General features: G+C 40.8%; 1 protein-coding gene across 1 annotated transcript in view; it reads left to right on the top strand.

Moving 5' to 3' along the window:
- LOC306772668 (uncharacterized protein) overlaps positions 1-21580 on the top strand; it is a gene marked incomplete at both ends in the record, with an annotated part of 83615 nt that overhangs the window by 7817 nt on the left and 54218 nt on the right. The window contains 4 exons of the mRNA XM_079262268.1: positions 2060-2595; positions 2728-3823; positions 7499-7690; positions 9052-9193. Coding sequence (XP_079118394.1) covers positions 2060-2595; positions 2728-3823; positions 7499-7690; positions 9052-9193 — 1966 coding nt within the window. The remainder of the gene's footprint in view (positions 1-2059; positions 2596-2727; positions 3824-7498; positions 7691-9051; positions 9194-21580) is intronic.

Here is a 21580-nt window from a genome sequence, read left to right as displayed (position 1 = left end):
AGTTCAGTGACTTTCTGGTGCTATTGGAGACTTTTGATGAGTAACGTGAAATCATGTAATGTTTACTCTTCTCGGTTTGCGCACATCTGCCGTTTAAAAGAACACAGAAGAAGTTTGGTCCTCACACAGCTTCCAGCTTCAAGCTGCAGTCAGAGCAGGAGGTCATCACCTCTGCTGCATGGTCAGACTATATGCAGTCTGGTTTACTGTCATATGTTAATGAAGAGTGTGGACTTAAACAATGAAAAAGTTCAAATTGCTGTAAAATGTTGAAGACTGGAGCCGTTAGTTAAATGACTTAAAATAACATTTTCATTTTAGATCTGTTTCGTTTTGAGTTTAAAAAAAAAAAAAAAACAGTCACATCTCACAATCAAAATGACCAGTATGTTGATTTCCAGTTGCTGGTTTATGGAGCGCGTTGAGGAAGTCTTAACATGCAGCTCCAGGCTGAAACACAAACTGGAGAGTTGTGCTTTCAGCTTCAGGATGCTGCAGGGCAACAACAGCTTCAGGAAAATGCATGATTAATATCACTGTGCCATCAAAATAAGTAAAAAAAAAATACATGTTTTTATGTCAGAAAGTTACCTAGTTTTAAATCAACATGCATTTTTTTTTATTATAACCTACAACTCAAAACCCATCCACTTATGACTATAAACACCTTTTTGACATTCAAACATGTCCTGGTTGCTAATCAGATTAAAATAATCCTCCTATTTTACTTTAATCTTGTCCTTAATACTGGAATATTTCACTGCAAATAAAAAGCTAATATTGCAACAACACCCAGGTTTCAAAGATCTAACAAGTCCGCTTGTTGCAAACTCAAAAACCTCCATTTAACAAACTAAGGATAACTGGAATGATTTCAGTTTGTAAAGCATAAATGAGCTCAATAAATCTGGACATGCTGTAATAGGGTTGGGCGATGTAACCAAAATCTCATATCCCGATATAGCTCATTTTATATCCCCATAACAATATAAATAATGATATAAAATTGCTTGTGTAATCTTGTGTCAGTCATCAGTTGTTTGTCAGATGTGCTTGGCAACAGCAGCAGTGATCTCCGTCCATCTGCGGTAACTATGGCCGTACAATGTTTTACGGGTAAATGATTGTTGCAGCGTCTGCGTCTGGAGTTTATTATGAGCGCTTTCACCACCACTTGACGCTGCTTATGCAACGTCTGTCGTTGGTTCCATATCGGTCTTTTTATATCCAAACTGCATCCATGCATCAGAAATTTCCCCTCTTTAATGAACAAGCTCATTAGTTTTCATTGGCTAATCATCTTTTAGTGAATTACCCTGCTCTGAAACGCGTCTGCTACCATATTTCTCTGTTTGTTTATTTCTTGCAGCGTGCATCTTGACGTAAAACACTGCAGTAAAGCACCTTATCGTGGCGTAAACAATAAAGCCTCGATGGACATTTTTTATCGTCCAAACGTCACATATCGTCATTTCGCCCAGCCCTATGCTGTAAGTTCACTTTTTTCACAAAATCTTTTCCTTTTCAATGTGTATGATGCTTTCAAGTTCACGTTACTTACATGAAGTAATTACTTGTTCTTTCGGTGGTTTTACAGTAACTTGTACATGAAACAAGTTTAAGTTGTATTACTGCTGATATGGTGAATAAAAATGTTTTCAGGTCACTTGTACTTCTTCATGTTGTTTTTTTTTTTAAGGCTTTTTTGGATGGATTACACATAATATTATGAATAAATTCTTTGAAGAAATGTGAGCATGTGTAACATGAAACATTCCTCACATGGTGGGAGGTCAGTAAAAATGTGTTAAACCCACAAAACTGGGTAGAATAAATGAATATTGATTGGCAGTGAGGACTCCACCTCTTGGACTATAACATTATTCTACAAGTCAGACGACAGACGGCTGAGCCAGCTGTCAGCAGTCAAGGTAAGATACTTTAAGTTTGTCCAAAGAATGAGTTTTATCTTATGGAGCCTGAAAACATTTGATTACATTTTGCGGTCTGATTTTATGAATAAGAACTTTCTCTATGTTGTCTATTATTCCCTCCACAGATGGTCAAGCTGTGGCAACTCATCCTCCTGTGCTTGACGTGGGGTCGCCTGCGTCTTGAGTCCACTGTGAGCTTCGTTGGTTCATCGAAGGAATGTGAGAAGTATGACTTCATCCCTGGTTACAACCTGGGAGGAGAAGGCTTCGACATCGTCAAAATGGAGAGAAAAGGCGCCTCTGTCATCAACACCGAAGCATGGAAGAATAAAAACGGCACTTGTCTGCTGGTTAGAAATAGCCACTTGAACAACACCATTCAAAAGGTCCCAGTTGCTGTTTGCGATTGGCGAATCTTCCGCAAGTGCAGCCTAAAGGTCAACAGTGTAGCGTATAACTCTGCTGAAGCTTTAACCCGAGAGTGCATGTCAGCCGTGTCCAACAACTGGAAAAGTGGTCTTAATTTAACAGTAGACGTAAGTACCAAAAATGGACCAATTTATGCAGGTTCCCAATCCAAAGAGTGTAACTTTGCTATGCAGAGAGCCAAAAAAGACCGCTTCACCTTCCTGCGCCATTCCGTGTCCTGTAACTTCTATCGGTGAGTGTATGGACACACATTTATCTTCACTAGATTAATTTTCCAGAGCTTTAGTTAAATAAAGACTGATACAGTTTTAAATTTTAGATTTTAAAGCAACACTATCTTGTTTTTACTTTTGTTTTTCTGCAGCTACCGACTGAAGGCAAAGCCTCCACTCAGTCATGAATTCCAATCGGCTGTGAAGTCCCTTCCTTCGTATTCAAATAAAACTGCGGTACAATATCAGGATTTGATTGACACGTACGGTACTCACTACACCACATTAGTGACTCTGGGAGGGGTGATGAAGGCCATCACTGCCATCAGGACCTGTGAGGCAAACATAAACGGACAATCGGTGACAGACATCTGCGACTGCTTGACAGTGGAAGCCTCAGCCAGCTTTGTGCATCCGGACAGTATTAAGTCAATGATGATATACTGTAATAAAAAGAAAAAGAGCCTTTCTATTCCAAGTTTCAGCAGCTTGTTTAATGAGCGCAGCACAGTCGTCACAGGCGGACATATACACCAACCTGATATCCTCTTCCAAGGGCAATCAGACCCTTCAGTTTACCTCAAGTGGATCAATTCTCTGAGAACCATACCAGATGGGGTCCAATACAACTTGAAACCCCTACACACCATACTGCCACCTGGTCATCATGCAACAGCAGGGCTAAAACAAGAGGTGGAGAAGTATATTATGAAAAATGCATTGTGGAAAAAATGTTCAGGAAGCTGTCAGATTGGGCACCAGTCCAATCCCAGAGATCCATGTGCTTGTGTCTGCAACAACAACCCACATGTCCATTCAAACTGCTGCCCTGTCGGGAAGGGTCTTGCAACGTTAAAGGTGTTTGGACTTCATGCAAAACATCTGTATGGTGATAAGTGGACGCAAACTGATGGTTCTGTGGTGGTTAAGTATGGTAACAAGGTGAGACGCACTGCCATTATAACCAATAACGACAATCCTAAATGGCCAGAGTCATTTGAATTTGGACCCATCAATATGACAGCAAAGAACAAACTTTCTTTTACTATTTATGACGAAGACACGTACTGGAACAGTGATCTGCTTGGACAGTGTTCATTTGATCTGCGTAGTGGAAATGTGACTGACAGCTGCATGTTAACTCATGGCACCTTCTTCTTTTCATACAACATGGTGTGTGCACCACACCTCGGTGGTGGTCGTTGTCAGGATTATGTTCCCTCACCTGTTAGTCCGTTTTTTTCTGAGGTGATCCAAGAAAAAAACTGGGCTGTTTTGAAAAGTCAGAGACAAGATATGTTCAAAACTAAAGAAACATTTTAAAACATCTTGTCAGAATCATTTCTGTGTTTTTCTTTGCTTTGAAAAAAGTGCTTTTAAGTTTTTCTGCAATGTGATTTTTGGATCTCTGTAAATCCTCAAATTTATCCTCAGATATTTGTAATGATGTTTGAATTTTTGTGCTGCTCTTTCGCAACATGTATGCTTCAAATTATACCAATAAATGGCCAACAAAGACATGGCTGCCTTTGTGATCATTTTTAAACCAGTTCAGTTTAGTTTATATACAAATATGCACATAAGTGTAAAACACAGAACATTACTAATCACTGTTTGCATCGGACCATCTGTATAAACAGTTTCAAAACCAGTGTGGTTTGAACCTCTTAAACCACATATGCCCAAATAAAGGTTAAAAAAAAAAAAAAAAAAATCACATACTATGAAAAATAGCATGGCATCTTTACTAGCATGACACCTCTGTCAAATAAGGAAAAGGAACCAAGCAAAGGTAAAAAAAAAAAAAAGTGTTTTGTTTCAGTTCATTCAGGCATTGTAACAAACCATTTTTGCACTCTTTCTTTGAGGTGCTTAAAAGACACCAACAACATGTGAGCCCTAAATATTGTGGAGCAGATTTTCATTTACTGTGTGCATGTATTTTTACACAGTACATTTAAAAAAATATATAATGGCTTAAGGGGTTTAAGAGATTTGAGAAAAACACAACAGTATAGCTATAACAATTTATTGTACACCGTTCATTTTTTATTTAATATTAAAGTATTACTTCAGAGAAAATAAAGGGTTTTTTTCTTTAAAAACTTTCTTCTGTTTGTTTTTTTTTCTACTTCTTTAAAAATACTCGTCTTAGAATGCATTAGCTTGGAGTAATGAAAAATGTGTGATTGCAGTTCGTTTAATGTAAAATCTGTGAAGACATTAACACAAGAACAAGCAGCCACCGCCTTCTCATCAGGCAGCAAGCATGTTAAGATAAAACATAGTAGCAACAGGTGACAATGTTGCTACTATGTATGTATATATATATATATATATATATATATATATATATATATATATATATATATATATATATATATATATATATATATATATATATACATACATATATATATATATATATATATATATATATATGTATGTATATATATATACATATATATGTATATATATATGTACATATACATACATATATATATATATATATATATATATATATATGTATGTATATATATATGTATGTATATATATATATACATATATATGTATATATATATGTACATATACATACATATATATATATATTTATATATATATACATATATTTAACTGGATCTTGAGACCATCGTTTCCTTTTTCTGCAGATGCACTGATGAAAATCACCAATTTGTCAGACATAAAATAGCATATAGATACATATGAGACGGATCAGCTGAAGGATCAAAAGGATCTTGCAGGTCGATTAGTATGTATGTTCATATAAATATGTAAACAAGCACATGACGTCTCATGCTCCTGAAACCAATCCAATCCAGTCCAATCTTTATGTTTCCTTACAAATATAAGTTTTGCTTTATTATCCTCACTGATTAGGGGTTTTCCTGAGGCTTTAGTGTGCAGGTGGAAATGCTCTTACTTTCATGATTAAACACAGTCATAACTTTTGACATTGGTTTTTCGATTTTACCAAACATTTCAGCTGATCACCATCATTCAAGGTGTCTCTCCAAACACATTTCTTCCTGGAAGATGAAGATTCTCCACCATCATTAAAACATTTTAATAATGTTTTGGACTGTTGTCAAGGTTTGGTAGTTTAATTAATTTAATAATCTGACCCTTCTTAAAAAGATATGATCTCTCATATCAACAGACATATGTTTGATATGTCAGATATCAGATATCATTTCTTCCATGACCACAGGATGTTTCTTCTTAGTTTTAGTTCGAGTTATATTACTTCATACCAGCTGGAACATAATAATCCATGCAGTAATCATTCAATGGGATGTTCTTATCTAATTGCTAAGTTAAACTTTGGTGGTTACTTTTTCTTTTAGATAGGTCGTGTATTTTCAAATTGCAACAAACTGCACTGATAGAGGACCAGGAGCTCTGTGTGTGAGTCCTAAACATTATAAGAGTGCCGAGGTTCATTAATATTACTTTTATTATGTCCACAGACAAGCTGATCAAGCTTTTATATTTACAGAGGTCATAAAGTTGTTGCCACATGAATAGGAACCACAGACACGGCACACGGTTCCTAAATGATCATGGATGACATAATTAAAACAATCATAAACAGACACAGCCATAGAAGTGTGGCGACACAGCAGACGATGAGGAAACTACGGGACATTTTCAACAGTAAGAAACACCACCTTCATTACACCATGACCAGACAGAGAAGCAGCTCCGGTGAGAGGAGAGAAAGGTCTAGGACAGGGTTTTTCAACCTTTTCTGAGCCAAGGTTCACTTTTTTTTCCCTGAAAAAAATCCCAAGGCTCACCAGAAACCAAAAATGTTTTATGTTTAAGTCTATTGTAGTGACATAAAGTCCATCTTGTCAAAGGGCCTCGAATAGAAATCAGATTAAGATAAGTAAAAGGAATTTTATGATCTTTCACCTGGGCCTGTTGGGATAAACACAGAGCTGCTTTTTAGACCGATTATCTGAAATTGGATAATTTATTACGGCACACCTGATGATCTCTCACGGCACACTAGCATGTCACGGTACAGTGGTTAAAAAACGCTGGTCTAAGAGATTCTTTGTCACCAGGGCCGTTAGACTGCATACCAGTGACTACTAGCTTGTTGTTCGTAACCTGCAATAGGATACTTCTTTTATATTTCCTAAATCCTTTACTAATATGCATATTTGATTCATTTTGTCTACTTATCTTATTATAAATACGAGCATACGGGTAAATTGGGGAGCTGCTGGTCAATTCAAATTTCCCAAAAGGGAAATTTTTCCCAGCCCAATCTTTGGGTCTTTTTGTTTGTACAAAGGAGGCCAAATTATCTGCTAAAATTCAAAGTGAATAATTTGTAAAACTATGGAGAAATGGACTTATATGTGTCGATTTGACCTTAGAGTGTTTGTCTTTATAGCTGTAAATGCATATTGATTAATACGGCAACACACAGATTCTTCCCAAGGTGTCCTTTCTATAAAAATAATGGGCGCAGCAGAGGAAAGAAGTCTGGCTCAGGTCTGTGCCGTAAACAGACACAAAGGAGGTTTTTATACTGTACTACATACACACTGTGATGCATAATGAAGGAAAGCAGACAGAGCCACATCAAAGTATTGAGATCCACGCCTTTATCCTCACTTTCCTTCAGTCTCCTATCACACAATGACCCCCTTCACGAGCAGCCATTATTCAGACTCACCCCTGCTTCTAAACCAGGTCATCTTAGTCCTTCAACTTGACAGTCTCCTGCTGGTCAGGCTTATCCACACCCCATTCCTTTCTCCTGCCATTCCTCTTAAAAGAAAAGAGAAAGAGTTGAGGGATTTGCCTCACGGTAGGTAGCTGTTTTATGTGTAGCATATGAAAAAAGAGGTTTTCTCTTTTTGTTTTTTATGGTGGGACTTGGCAAAGAGAGCCAGGAGCCCACTTGAGGAGCAGCGGGTCTTAGAACTGGATGATTTGTTTGGAGGAGCCTTCTCCAAAAAAGAGAGGAGGATTAGCTGCTCACAGGTTCCCATGGAACTGAGGCAAAGGGGAAAGGCTTGCGAGAGGTTGCTGCATGCCCACATGACCACAGATGCCTGCAAGCACAAACATATGCAAGTATCACAAACGAGAACGTCGAAGTATTTGCGCCCATCCATCAAGTAAACTCCCACTGGAACACAAACAATGAGACTACAGTAGTTCATGCTTTCAGAAATCTGCTCTTAATCTAAACTTTTAAGATACAATAAAGACACGGAAGTGTGTGTCCATCATACAGAACACAAAACCAAAGGAACTTCTGGTCTTTCTCATCTCCCAGAGGAGAATTTAACAAATGTCTGCACTTTAATAAACCAGACAAGAAGTAGGGATGTTCCTGTGGAGATCCTGTTGTAGCCTGTGTATGACAAGCTCTGTGGAGGTTAAAAGTTCAACAAGGACATAATTACTTGTGCTGAGGACTGAGAAACCAACCAGAAGAACTAGAGTGTGTGACCATTATAGTAGGAGTTGTAAAGATTTCTGTCATTTTTAATGCCATCTGCTGTTTTAATGTCTGTAAGCCAGGGGTGCCCAAAGTCAGTCCCCGAGGGTCGATACTGATGCTGGATATATCTACTTTTGTTTTGCTTTCCATCAGTGTTTTGGTTTGTAGATATCCAAACAAAAACCATCGTCTGTGCGTACATGGTAAGTAGATCCATATATATCTCATCACCAGGCCTTCCTCAGATTTTCTCATGTAAAAACAGATGTTTTAAAACCACAAACAGGTTTATTATAAATGGTTCCAGGTCAGTATTCTGTTCTGTGATGTTTCTGTGTGGAAAATGTTAAAATCATACTATTGAGTTAGATCAAGGGTGTCTGAAGTCGGTCCTCGAGGGCCGCTGTCCTGCAGGTTTTCCATGTATCCCTGATCACACCCACCTGGCTTCCATTAAATGGATCCAACAGCCAATGAAGTTCTGCACAATGACAGATTAGTTTGAGTCAGGCGTGTTGGAGCAGGGATACATGGAAAACCTGCAGGACTGTAGCACTCGAGGACCGGAACTGGACACCCCTTCTCTGGGCAGCGTGCAAACTGACTGGGACCTGGTGCTGCACAGACTGCCGCTATCTCTAAACAAAGTTTTTAACTAACATCATAAAGCATGTTCGTCAGGTTCTGTAAAGTCCTCTGCTGATCTTTGGGAGACTTATCTAAAGCTGTTCATGTAAAGGCAGTTCTGACGGAAGAAGTGCCCCCAACCAAAGTGGAGCTGAAAAAGTGGCCGGCATTAATATATAATGTGCTAGAATAGGATACAATATACACCTATACAATATCAATATGTTGTATAGATCTTATTGTTGTATCTTGTATAGATCTATACCATATTAGAGTGGAAAAAAGTGTTTCAATTTCACTTAGACTACCTCTACTCACAGACACAAGCGGAGCCAGATCAGTGTTTCCTCTCGGCATGCAGACACTGCAGAATCACAGGCAGGACCTGCAACACAACAGCATCACTCTCCTGTGTGGGATGTCTTTCTTCATACCAGTTCTGCCATTCATGCAGGTGCAGGTGTCCATTCGGCTCTCAGACTACCTCAACTTCCAGCTCAAAGGTACAACAACATTACTCCCACTTAGTGGAACGGCCACAACCATCCAGGCTTAAACCAGCAGCCTGAAAGACACTAAAGACTTGTTTTATGGAAAAATGTGAGCAGATTGCTGCAATCCTTTGGGATTACATACACAGATTAAACTCCAAATAACGCTCCTTTTCTTTCTTAACTGTTCCAAACGGGAACGACAACAAACTGAAGATGTGGAAAATCTCTCTTTTTTATGTCTCAGTGACAATTTCATTGCTTTATTCCAAGAATTTAACATGTTTTGTAAACTTTGCATGAACTAATATGATGTCACATTGTCCTGAATGTTACATGACGTCCACTGAATCAGTCTTCCTCGTGGTCTTCTTGTCTAAAACAACAGACTGAAAGGATAATTCACAACCTATAGCTGCTGCCATCTGGTGGCCAGACAGGAAAACATCTCTCCTCATGAGAGATCCAGTTCCTGGATTCACTGTTGGTCTCATTTTATAAACTTCTTATATCTTATTTCTCGTTTGAGGAGAAAATGTTGCCTCAACCGTTTCTATAAAATACTTCAAATATCAAATATTTTTCACACTTTCCCCTAACAGCTGGACATCCCTAACATTTAATGATGCTGGTGTTTCTGGTTGGATTCTGTCGAGTGGACCAGACATAAATTACACAGATCTTCTGATGATTAAAAACATCTACACACAGCAGCTTTGGGCTGAAATAGATGCCAGAATTTCACTTTGTACTGAGAAAAAAAAAAAAAAGAAAAAAAAGGAAACTGCCAACGTTAAGTTACCAAGCAGAAGCATTTTCCTGTTGAACCAGAGTGAAAAATGCATCTGGATGTTTGTCACAGGCAGCAGGGTGGCGTTGTGGTTAGCACTGCGGCCGCACAGCAAGGTCGCAGGTTTGAGCCTGGTCGGGGAGAAGGTTTGAGTGGAGGTGTGGAGTTTGTATGTTCTCCACATGTAAGCATGGGGTCTCTCTGGGTCCTCCACCTTCCTCCCATTAACAGGGCATGCACTGGGTTAGCTGCTATGGCTAATTTATCATATTTATGTTGCTTTGGATAAAAGCGTCTGCTAAATGACTGCAGAATCATCATTATTAGGACTTAGGAAGAGATGATCTGACCTCACTGTAACTAACTCAGTTTGATTATTAGTAGTTAATGCAGGCCTACTTATCCCCAATTACAGACTGATGCAACCACTCCTGTTGCAACCTTTAGGTGAGTAATTTGGTCTTTTTCACAGCTTTTTCAGATGTAATTCAGCAAATGTAGCAGGACAACTAGAAATCACAGGTACGGTGTTGTGAAGAAAAGACTGTTCTCAGCTTTCATCACGTGACTCGCATGTTGGTGACGTTCATAGGTGGTAAAAATATAAACACAGCAGGTGTCCTGCTATCGCGCTAGCTGCTACAGACAGATTTTCACATGAATAAATAGATAAATAAATAAATAAATGTGCCTTTGGATCCCAAAGATGGGATTTTCCTTTCCAAACTGCCTGTTGACAGTAATGGCTAAACGGACTGGCATCATATGACTGGAAGCTGTCGGGAGACTCGGCTGAGAACTTAGTCTGTAGACAGGCGGAGGTAAGAGGGGCATGACGTATGAAACATACACACCTCTATAAGTCCATAAAAGAAGTATTGTAGAACAGGACTACTCAGTTCGATCCTGGTCGTAGTCCTGTAGGTTTTCAATGTTTCCCTGCTGTAACACACCTGAATCAAACCTGCAGGACCACGACCCTCGTAGGACCAAACTGAGTCTCCCTGCTTTTCGACTTCCGGTTCTTTAATGTTTTAACTCTATTGACTGTATATGGAGCCATTGGATGTAATGAGGATTCATTTTACACTGACGTTGTCACTTTCAGACACTTTTATACATCAGGGTTTCCCTTTTAAAACCAACCTGACAGACAAATATCTACTTTGTATCTAATGTGGGCTGAGATTCTACGTTCCATTTGGATTATTATTAAATTATTTATTATATTGATAATAATAATATTAAAAAAGCTTTCATTGGACAGATGATGTGTGTGTTTACTCAAACCTGCTTCATTCATAGCAGATGTCTTGCTTTTCATGATTCAGACACATGTGTCACTCAACGTGTCGCTCAGAGATGAAGCCATAGTCTGTCACTTGTTGAAAGAAACCTATACATCTCAGAGACGCCTGATATGTGGGAGAACTTTATTTAAGTGCTCTCAAGACAAGAGCTTGTGTTACATACCAGCCCTCATGTTCTGATATGCACTATATGTGGGTATGTGACTGAATTAGTGTAGTTTGCATGCTCTTTACTGGGGGACGTCCATGCTGATATCACACTCAAAGCAGCTGCCATGACTGCCCCTCCCACCATCGGCCTCAAACAGTTGCTGTAGTGTCCAAAGCAACCTGGAGAATCTCTTCTCCCTTTCATCTGCCAGTGCAGCCCCAGTATGCAGGACTGAACAACTGGTATCTCTGCTGTCAACGCCTCTCTCTGCATGCCACAGACCTCTTAGAATCATGGCAAACATAGCAGAGATTAGCATGCCAGTAGTTCTCTTCTCAAAGATCTCAGACAGCATTAGCACATACTAAGTCAAGGGCATACGTGAGAACCAGCTGTCAAGCGGTGGGAATTCCTGGGGCTTCGCTCAAGGTCGCTCCCATCATTTGAAGCAATGGTGCAGCGTCATGACTCCCACAGAAGGTGTTAACTCGGTAACGCTAATAGTTTAGCTTGGATGTCCCGGCATGTTTGACTGTTGTTTTTACAGCAGGGCTTCAGTGGAAGTGATGAACGCCACCAACAAATCACAAGGGAGTCACTGCAAATACTCAGAAAATACAGCAAACATTGGCGCTGTTATTTATGTGCCCTTTAACCCTTTAACAGCCTGTTTTATTGTTTAGCAGAGCAAATTTTTTAGGTAGTTGTCATCTTATTGACAACTACTAAAAGTGTTTGTTATCACATCACTGTTTCACGTTTTCACCATTTAACTGTTATCTCAACCCTTTATTATAAAATAACTATTGCTTCTCCTCATTATTGTCCCAAGGGATTACAATACGTAAAGGATTACATTTATTTTAAACACTATCATATTCATAGCATTGGTATTAGATAATTAAAATCCTGATTCAAATGAATTCTTTCTTGAAATAAACACATTTTTCCAGTTTTTAACCAGCATTTGGCTGGATGCTCCCAAAGCTGCAACTTTGAGTTGAAACAGCAAATGCAGAAACAGATAAAGACTCTTCTTGTTCAGCACTTACAGTAGATCTGGGTGTTATAAACTCAGACGTTTCTTGTCTCTTTGCACACTTCAGCAGGTGAGTGAGCTGTGGTGAACTTACAGTAGACAGTACACAGTACTCACACAAGTAAACCTGCACTTGGTACATAAAAAATACCTGCTTCAAAAACTATGTGAATTTTGTTCAAATAAGTTATTAACTGTTCATGTTTATCTGCATTTATTTGGTACGATTTCCGTAAAAGAAAATCTGCAGAATATGAAATTGTATTATTTCAGATTTTCGTTTCAGATTTTTTATTTTTTTTAAAGCCATATATGGGCTGCATGGTGGGATAGTGGTTAGCACTGTGGCCTCACAGCAAGAAGGTCACTGGTTCCATCCTTGGCTGGGGCAGGGTTTGGTCAGTGGCCTTTCTGTGTGGAGTTTGTAAGTTCTTCCCATGTATGCATGGGTTCTCTCCAGGTACTCCAGCTTCCTCCCACCATCCAAAGACATGCATGTTAGGTAAATTGGTTACTCTAAATTGCCTCTAGGAGTGAGTGTGAGCATAAGTGGTTGTTTGTCCCTGTGTGGCCCTGCAATGGACTGGCAAGGTGTCCAGGGTGTACCCTGCCTCTTGCCCAAAGGCTCCTGGGATAGGCTCCAGCTTCCCCACGACCATGAATTGGATTAAGCAGTTTGGGAAATGAATGAATGGATATATGTAGCCTATATTTTGCAAACTTTCATGAGCTTCTAGCTTGAGCTCTACAGACCATTTCTATTGCAGTTTTTAAAGGGTTAAATACAGTTAGTTGCTTTTGCCATTTTATGTCTTGACATCTTCCTGTTTAAGTTTTACTGTTACAATGACTGTTATTTGTAAGAAAACCAATTTACAAGCCTTTTAAACTAAGCTCATCACCCTGTCTTTAAAAGCATCAGCCTTTTACAGGCATGACAGAAAACACACATACAGTTCCTGCACTTCACATTGTGAAGGCCGACTGAGTAGCCTGTTTGGCCTTTACAACTGCCTTAATTCTTGGTGTTGTGGATTCAACAAGCTTTTGGAAACATTCCTCAGAGATTTTGCTCCACAGTGACGTGAAACATCACACAGTTGCTGCACATCACGATGAGAATCTTCCATTCCAACTCATCCCAAAGCTGCTCTGTTGGACTTAGATCTGGTGAATAAAAGGACACTGGAGTACAGTGAACTCATCGTTGTGTTTAAGAAAGCAGTTGGAGATGATGTGAGCTTTGTGAGCTGGAAGTATCCATCAGAAGATGCTACACTGTAGATGGTCAGCAACGATCGTCAGGTAGGCTGTGGTGGTTTTAAACCATGCTGCACTGATGCCAAGAAAATGTCTCACACACCAGTTTGCCCATTGTTGGCATTTTCTTCCAACATTGTGCTGCTCCGTTATAATTTTCTATTTTTTCAGACCATTCTCTGTGAACCCTAGACATGTCTGTGTGAGAAAATTCCAGTAGATCAGCAGTTTCTGAAATACTCAGACCAGCCCATCTGGCACAAACTAACACGCCACATTTAAAGTCCTTTCAGTCTCTTTTCCGTCTCTTTCTGATGCTCAGTTTTAACTTCAGCAACTTGTGCAGGAACAGTTTTGTTCCATCTGCAGAAGTCCTCCTTAATAAATTATAGGATTTTAAATAATTTTTATCTATTGATGTAACTATTTATTGATTTTTGACTTTGCGAGTCATTGTGAATGTCAGAATGTCTGTTTATGTGTCTATTTTGTTACTGTCTTTTTTTGATGCCAAACCTGAAATTACCGTACAGCAAATCTAATAAATCTACCTACGGGTACAAATAAAGTCAACTGAACCTGAACCTGAACTTGTGCTGACCCTGTATGTCTAAATCATAGACTGTATATAAAGAGATGGACGGAGCCTCCGTGACGTCACACATAGGTTTCTGAAGAGCTGAATTGAAGCTCGGTGGGCGGTTCCTACCGTCGCCATGTTGGCAAAGTCATGCGTGTCGTCTCGCCCGGAAAATACAAATATGGGCAAGGAGGTGGAGCTGAGAGGGGGGCTGTGAGCGTCATGGCGGATGATTGACATGGAGCGAACTCTGAGCTTTCTGTAACTATAAGCTAACCGAGCAAACCCTGTGGTAACGGGAGCTAACCAGCTAACGGAGGTAAGTGGGCTAAAGCTAAGTCACGTTGTTAACCGGCTAAAAACTACGGTTGTTCTACGCTCTTCTGACTTGAAGCGGGAGATCTGATACCTGTCAATCAAAAGGACACGCCCCTAAATATGCCAAACTTCGAGATTAAATTACTTTAAAACGGGCGAGTTAGAAAAAAATTCACTCCTCCCACAGTTGTCATGAAGGTCAACCTGACCTATTAAACTGTAAATGGATTTTTGAACCAGGCTGTAAACATGTTTATTTCTGCCGTGAAGTTGGTCTTTTTAACATGGGAGTCGATGGGGATTTGCTCTGTTTTGGAACCAGCCCCTAGTGGATAAAGAGTGAACTGTAGCTTTATGCACTTCCGCATAGGCTTCACTTTTAACCGCCAGAGGTTGCCGCTTGGTCTAAATGCATTTGGTTACTGCCATGTGGCATCCGTGTTCATTTCTCTTGAGTCTACAATTCATTAAAAGTCAGGCGGGATGTCCCATTCTGCCTGTGATTTTCATGCTTATCAAGATTTACACTGAGAACTCGCTAAAACTTTACAGTCTTCTAAAATAATCTCATGTTCCTTTTCTGCATGCGTAGAAACGACATTCTTAACCAACTCTGCAAATCCAGACAGCGAGCCTGCATCTTGTGTGCGGCAGGAACAGAACTGGCTGGTTTGAGACAAATTCAACAATTCATGCTGATTTTAATTACAGCCAACAGGGCCGCGCACGAAACATTAAAGGCACAAAACACGCAGGGCTACGTTTCAGGCAAGACGTCCTCTCTCTTTTTTCCTTCGTTGTCACTCTTTCTAGTCCTCCCACCCTTGGTTGCCCCCTCCTTCCCTTTAATCCAGTGGCGGAATTTCACTCGACAAGTGATCAAAGACCAGTAGCACGATGCCAGGTGTGGCTGTAGCTTCAACTGTTGACAACCACCTAGCAATTTCTCCCCCTTCCTTTCCTCCTCTCTGAAAACAGAGAGAAAACCTAAACAAAGCTGCTGAAGCGCTGTGTGTGTTTGAGTCTGGGAGAAACCAGTTCCTTGCCTCCCCCCATTATTTTTCTAAGACTTTATTCTTTTTTATTTTCCAGAAGGGGAAGTTGGTCTAGTTTTTCTTTTCTTTTCTGATGTTGATCTGCGTTAGCTCGTCTCCCTCCCATCCCCTCTTCCTCCCCCCCTCCGCACACTGTGTGGTGGCCGGTTTGAGGAGTTCTGTGACAGTAAATTACGGGACTCTTGAGGCAGACGAGCAGCGGGAGTTTTGGAACAGAGAAAGGATGCGCGGCAGGGATTAGGCTTTATTAAGACTCAGCCACCAGGCATTGGCACAACAACCCAACATGCAGGTGTGTGCTAGTGAATAAGTGAAGGATACAGCCCAAAGTATCTCTCCAAGCCTACAGGTGGTCTCCCAGTGAAGTATGATTCACATCAGCTCTAATAGGTATCTCATGTCTAAAAGTGTTGCTGCTCTTGTTTGGAGACTGTTGTCACGCCGAACAGTTACAGTACAGACAGAAATCCTCACGCCACACATGGAGGAAGCCTGCACAATGCATGCCAGCGGCAGTCTCCCTGATTTGTACACATCCAGCAGACTTTTGTAGATTTTGATGGTTTCGAATCATTTCAAGACATATATTTCATTGCCACAAAAAGAGGGTGGTAAATTTTTATTTGTGCATAAATATGAGCTGTCATCAGTGTTTATCTCTGGTAACTTCCCAGAGAACAAAATTATATGTATCAAAGGATGTATATGCACTTAGATTTGCCTGTGCACGAACATCTTAAACTCAACATGTATCAGGTCATGCAATTTATGTCCCTTTTCCCTGCAAAAAGAAACTAATAAATACACACATAGAGACATCGCACCGCTTCTTTTCAGCAATAGAGTTGGGATATGAAATTTACCAGTGTAATATTAGATTTTTCATTGATGTAAAATGTAATCAGGTCGATCCACAATCACCAACTGAAGCAGCCGTAACTTCTGTCTGGTGCAGCTTGGTTACACATGGTGTTGTTTCGAACTGAAAGAAAACTTCTCCAAAGCATTTAGACAATTTAAACTAACATGATCTCCATGTTTGTTGCTATCAAAGGAGAACAGGAACACGCAACCAGAGATTTCCAAAAGAAGGAAAATACATCATCAGCACAAAATTTAATGGGATTTTTTAAACCACGAAAAAGTCTTTTAAGAGCTACTTCATCATTCACTCAAATGTAATCTATCAACAGCCAAAATGTTCATTTTGTGACAAAGTTTCTAAAAACCTCATGCCTGCAAACTGCATTTTTCACCCTAAATGTTCATACAGGAAGGTGCTTACATGTTCACGCTGTTCAGCATGTAGGTTAAACACAACGCAGACATTACAGAACTACACGTTTGAAAGAAACTCCAACATATTTTTACAGGATTTCTGCTGTTAACAAAAGAAAAGGTAACAGCAGAAAGTTTAAAGAAACTATCCTGAAAAAGTGCTTATTTCATCCCCCTCTGAAGAATTAAATCTGTCAGGAAATGATCTGAATGAGACAATATAACTCTGACAAGCTAAGCAACGGAAACAGCGATGATCACATTAAAGAAAAAAAAATCAAGCAAAAAAATATTCTGTCAATTCCTTTCAGGTTGACGTGGAGATGGATGGTTGCGAAAAAGCAAAAATGGGGGCCGAAGAAGAAGTCTTTGCTGCCTGCTAAATTGGAAGTGCACATGACAAAAATTTCAAAGGCAGTCAAAATAAAAAAAAAAAAGAAAAGAAAAAAATGGAGAGGGGGAGAAGAAGAAAGGGTCGCGGAAAAAAAATACATTTACATCATAAATGCACAGGTTCTCTTTCAATAGGCCTCTTCAAAACTCTGTCAGGCTTTTAATGGTAGGCAAGTTCAAAGTGGCACTAGACTCCCACTGCTTCCACAGATAGAAGTAGAACAGTGTGTGTGTGTGTGTGTGACACTGCATCCGTATGTGGTCTCACACACACACACACACACACGTGAACTAATACCTCTCCCTGTCTGTCCCAGTTCCCCACACCAAATCCCCTCTTGCTTCTCGCTGTATTGTGTGTGTGTGTGTGTGTGTGTGTGTGTGTGCGAAAGGACTGACAGATGATTGCAAACAGTTCTTTGTGCCCCACATCGTTCCTCACCTCCACCTCTGTGACCGCCACTCTGCTTATCCACTTTTCTCTGTTTTCCTTTCATCCATTTTCACCCTGTGATTTTTTTCCTCCCAGTTTGTCCTGGACTGGCGAGGGTTTGCTGGAAATGCTATCTTGGGGGACGCTGCAAACATTCTGAAGGCGCTCCGGATCCTCAGTACCATCCAGCCCCATCCAGCCCACCATGCCCCACGGTGATATTGCTGCATCAAAGCCACAAATGTTTCCCTTTTTTCTTCGCCTTCCTCCCTCTTTTTTTCCCTGCGTGTCTGATTCCACGGCGCCACTTCCAGCTGCAGCTTCCACTGTTTAAACTTCACATATCAGCCTCATTACGGAGGCTCAAAGCCTCCCATCGATTCTAAAGGCACTCATTTGAATTTTTAATCACACGTACGTACGAGTGCTGTGCTCAGCAACAATCCGACGCAAGCACACACACACACACACACACACACACACACACACACACACACACACACACACACACACACACTCCCATCCTTCAGCTCTTAATGCTTCGCCTCTGAAGTTTTTTCAGAGTTTAAACTTCCGTCTCAAAAAGAGTCTCAGTTAATGTTGCTCTGAGTTGGAATTTGGAGCATTTAAGTGTGGGCACACACACACAGACACACACACACACACACAGACACACACACACACACACACACACCATTGTGATCACAGAAGCATCGCTTGTGGGCGGCAGAGTACATGGCTGCCTCGCCGAGGTGTTAGCTTAGTGTTACCATTCTCTTTGATGTCAAATGTGAAGTTTAAGCGTAGAGAATATTATATATATGAAAAGTATAGTGACATCACTCATTCCCTCCACCAGACACACTGTATTGCCGCTCGCGCTCCGGTACCGTGCGCGCATACAGTCTTGGCTAAGCTACATACAGACTTTGTCACTCAAGCAATAACAGGGAGAGAGAGAAAGAATCCTTTAGATCTTCTTGCAAGAAGTACACCTTTGAATCTGAATTTCCTTGCAAAAAGAAGTGCTTTGAAAATCTAATGCATAAACATTACCCCCACCCCTCCACCACACACACACACACACACACACACACACACACACACACACCCTTTTTCTTCATGCTCTCTTCGTTCCCTCCCCTTCACCTAGAACGCACCAGCTTCTGAGCGACTTTGGAAGAACTTCCCCCTTTTTTTTTAGCGTCCTCAGTAACTTAAATAAGAGGAGGTCTGGGATTTGGATATTGTTATGTCTCATCAAAGGCACAGATCTTCAGCTACCCACCCTCCCTCCCCGCTCCATGCAAGTTCTCTTGCTGTTTGTCAACGCCCAGTCTTCAAGATAGATGCTTCTCCTCAAGACTGATATACTGTAATCTGATGTACAACCACCCCCCTACACACACACACACACACACACACACACACACACCATCAGCACCTCCTGAAACTTCTCTTCTACTTTTTGCTTTTATTTTCATTTCTTTTCTTTCTAAATCTTTGTTTGGGCACAAGCTAGCTCAAGGGAACAACATAGTAGCACAAGTTCAGTCACTTGCTTATGCTTTTTTATATCACTACAATGAAAAAAAGAAAAAAAAAAGTGCCCGGTGGTTTACAGCCAATACTTAAACAAGTATTTACTGTTTTCATTAAAAACAAACAAAGCCATGCGATTTAACGACTGAATATCATGTTTGTAACACAATTGCAAAGGTTTTAGTCGCAAATTTGATGCTTTGAGTTGCTGCATAGCTCACATTTTTCTGGATATATCAATAAATGATGACATTCTATATAAAAATCTACAATCTTCGACCTGCTCAAAAGGTGTTTATCGATTTGTCTTTGCAGCTGTCAGACTCTCGCTGCTCTCTGCGCTATCTTACCAGTAGGCAGTGGATTGTTAAGTGTGTGCCTTCCTGCTGTTGTCAGTGTCAGCTCTGACTGCAGCTCAGTCCAGAGCATCATCAGAAGTTCAATGGATTGTAATGAAAAGCCTCACAGGCTGTAAAATCAAACCCAAATTCTATTTATTAAAACCCATGCAGGCACGCCATCTCAGCGGCTTACGAGTGAGTCACTGAATGCTAACCATATGTCACCCCCCCTCTCTTTCTTCTCTCCTTTCTACAAAAAAAAACCACTTGTACACCCCCACCCTATCACTCCTCCACCCCCCCTCCATCCTCTCCCCTTGCACCTGCCGCTGTGAACAGCAGGATCCCAGTGTGTGATTCTGTTCATCCCTCGCTTTCCTCCCTGCACTCACAGCTCCATCCCTCCATCCCTTTCTTTCATGTGTGCTCTGCTGTCAAGCCCAGCTGGATCAGGCCTGCCAGTCTGGTCACATGCAGTCTTTGTTGGTGCTGAAGCAGGCAGTGAAGGCAAACCCACAAAAATCACGTCTCTTACAAGCCGTTTTACATCTGTGTAAGACATTATACTAAAACAACACCAACAGGGTGCAGCTGCAGTTATATCCTTACTTTTCAAACCAAGCACAGCCTGTATGGCATCACTTGCATTGACAGGCAGTAGGTGTCTGTGTTGTCTCTTTGGAAGGAAAAATGATCTGAATTTGTTTCCAAACTGAGTGAAATGATCTGGAAATATGTAAGTGGCAGCGATAATAACACCTGTCTGAATTCTCCAACACTTTGAGAAGCAGCTTTGTGCTCTGTTAATGACCTATTTTTCCATTGTTTTACATTTGTAAAAAGGGGATATCTCCACCCCAAAACTTTTCAAATAGAAGTCGGCATCATGGCAGTGAAGTGGGTAGCGCTGCGGCCTCACAGCAAGGAAGGCCTTGGTTTGAGCCTCGTCTGATGGGAGTTTGACCAGTGGCCTTTCTGTGTGGAGTCTATAAGTTTGCCCTGTGTATGTGTGGGTTCTCTGCTGGTACTCTGGGTTCCTCCCACCCACAAGACGTGCCTGAGGTTCATTTTTATGGTTAATTGATAACCTATTAAATGTAAGTCGCCTTGGATAAAAGTATCTCCCAAATGACTATAGATTGTTGGATTATACTGACATGCTAGATTTCTGCTGCTAATTGTTATGTAAAGATAACCAAGTGTGCTTTTCATCCTCCACAAATCTTGCCTGTGGAGTTGATCTGAAACTTTGTTACACTTCCAGACACAGAATCCTTCTGTTTGACGCAAACGTCAAGTTCACTAACATTTGCTGTAAGTATGGACACATTATCAATGCCGTTCCTTCATCCGTAAAACCTGGTCAGGAAAACTGTGGTCAGTGTACCAACTGTGCCACCACAGTACCACCACAGTACCACCACAGTACCACCACAGTACCACCACTGTACCACCACAGTACCACCACTGTACCATCACAGTACCACCACAGTACCATCACAGTACCACCACAGTACCACCACTGTACCACCACTGTACCACCACAGTACCACCACTGTACCACCACTGTACCATCACAGTACCACCACAGTACCACCACAGTACCACCACTGTACCACCACAGTACCACCACAGTACCATCACAGTACCACCACAGTACCACCACTGTACCACCACAGTACCACCACTGTACCACCACAGTACCACCACTGAACCACCACTGTACCACCACAGTACCACCACTGAACCACCACTGTACCACCACTGTACCAACATTGTACAAACACAGTACCACCACAGTACTTCCACTGTACCACCACAGTACCACCACTGTACCACCACTGTACCACCACAGTACCACCACAGTACCACCACTGAACCACCACAGTACCACCACAGTACCACCACA

The sequence above is a fragment of the Telmatherina bonti genome (assembly GCF_933228915.1).
Source record: "Telmatherina bonti genome assembly, chromosome: 3".
Classification (NCBI taxonomy): domain Eukaryota; kingdom Metazoa; phylum Chordata; class Actinopteri; order Atheriniformes; family Telmatherinidae; genus Telmatherina; species Telmatherina bonti.
Note: the sequence above shows the minus strand (reverse complement) of the source record. Positions and strands in the feature narration are given on the sequence as shown.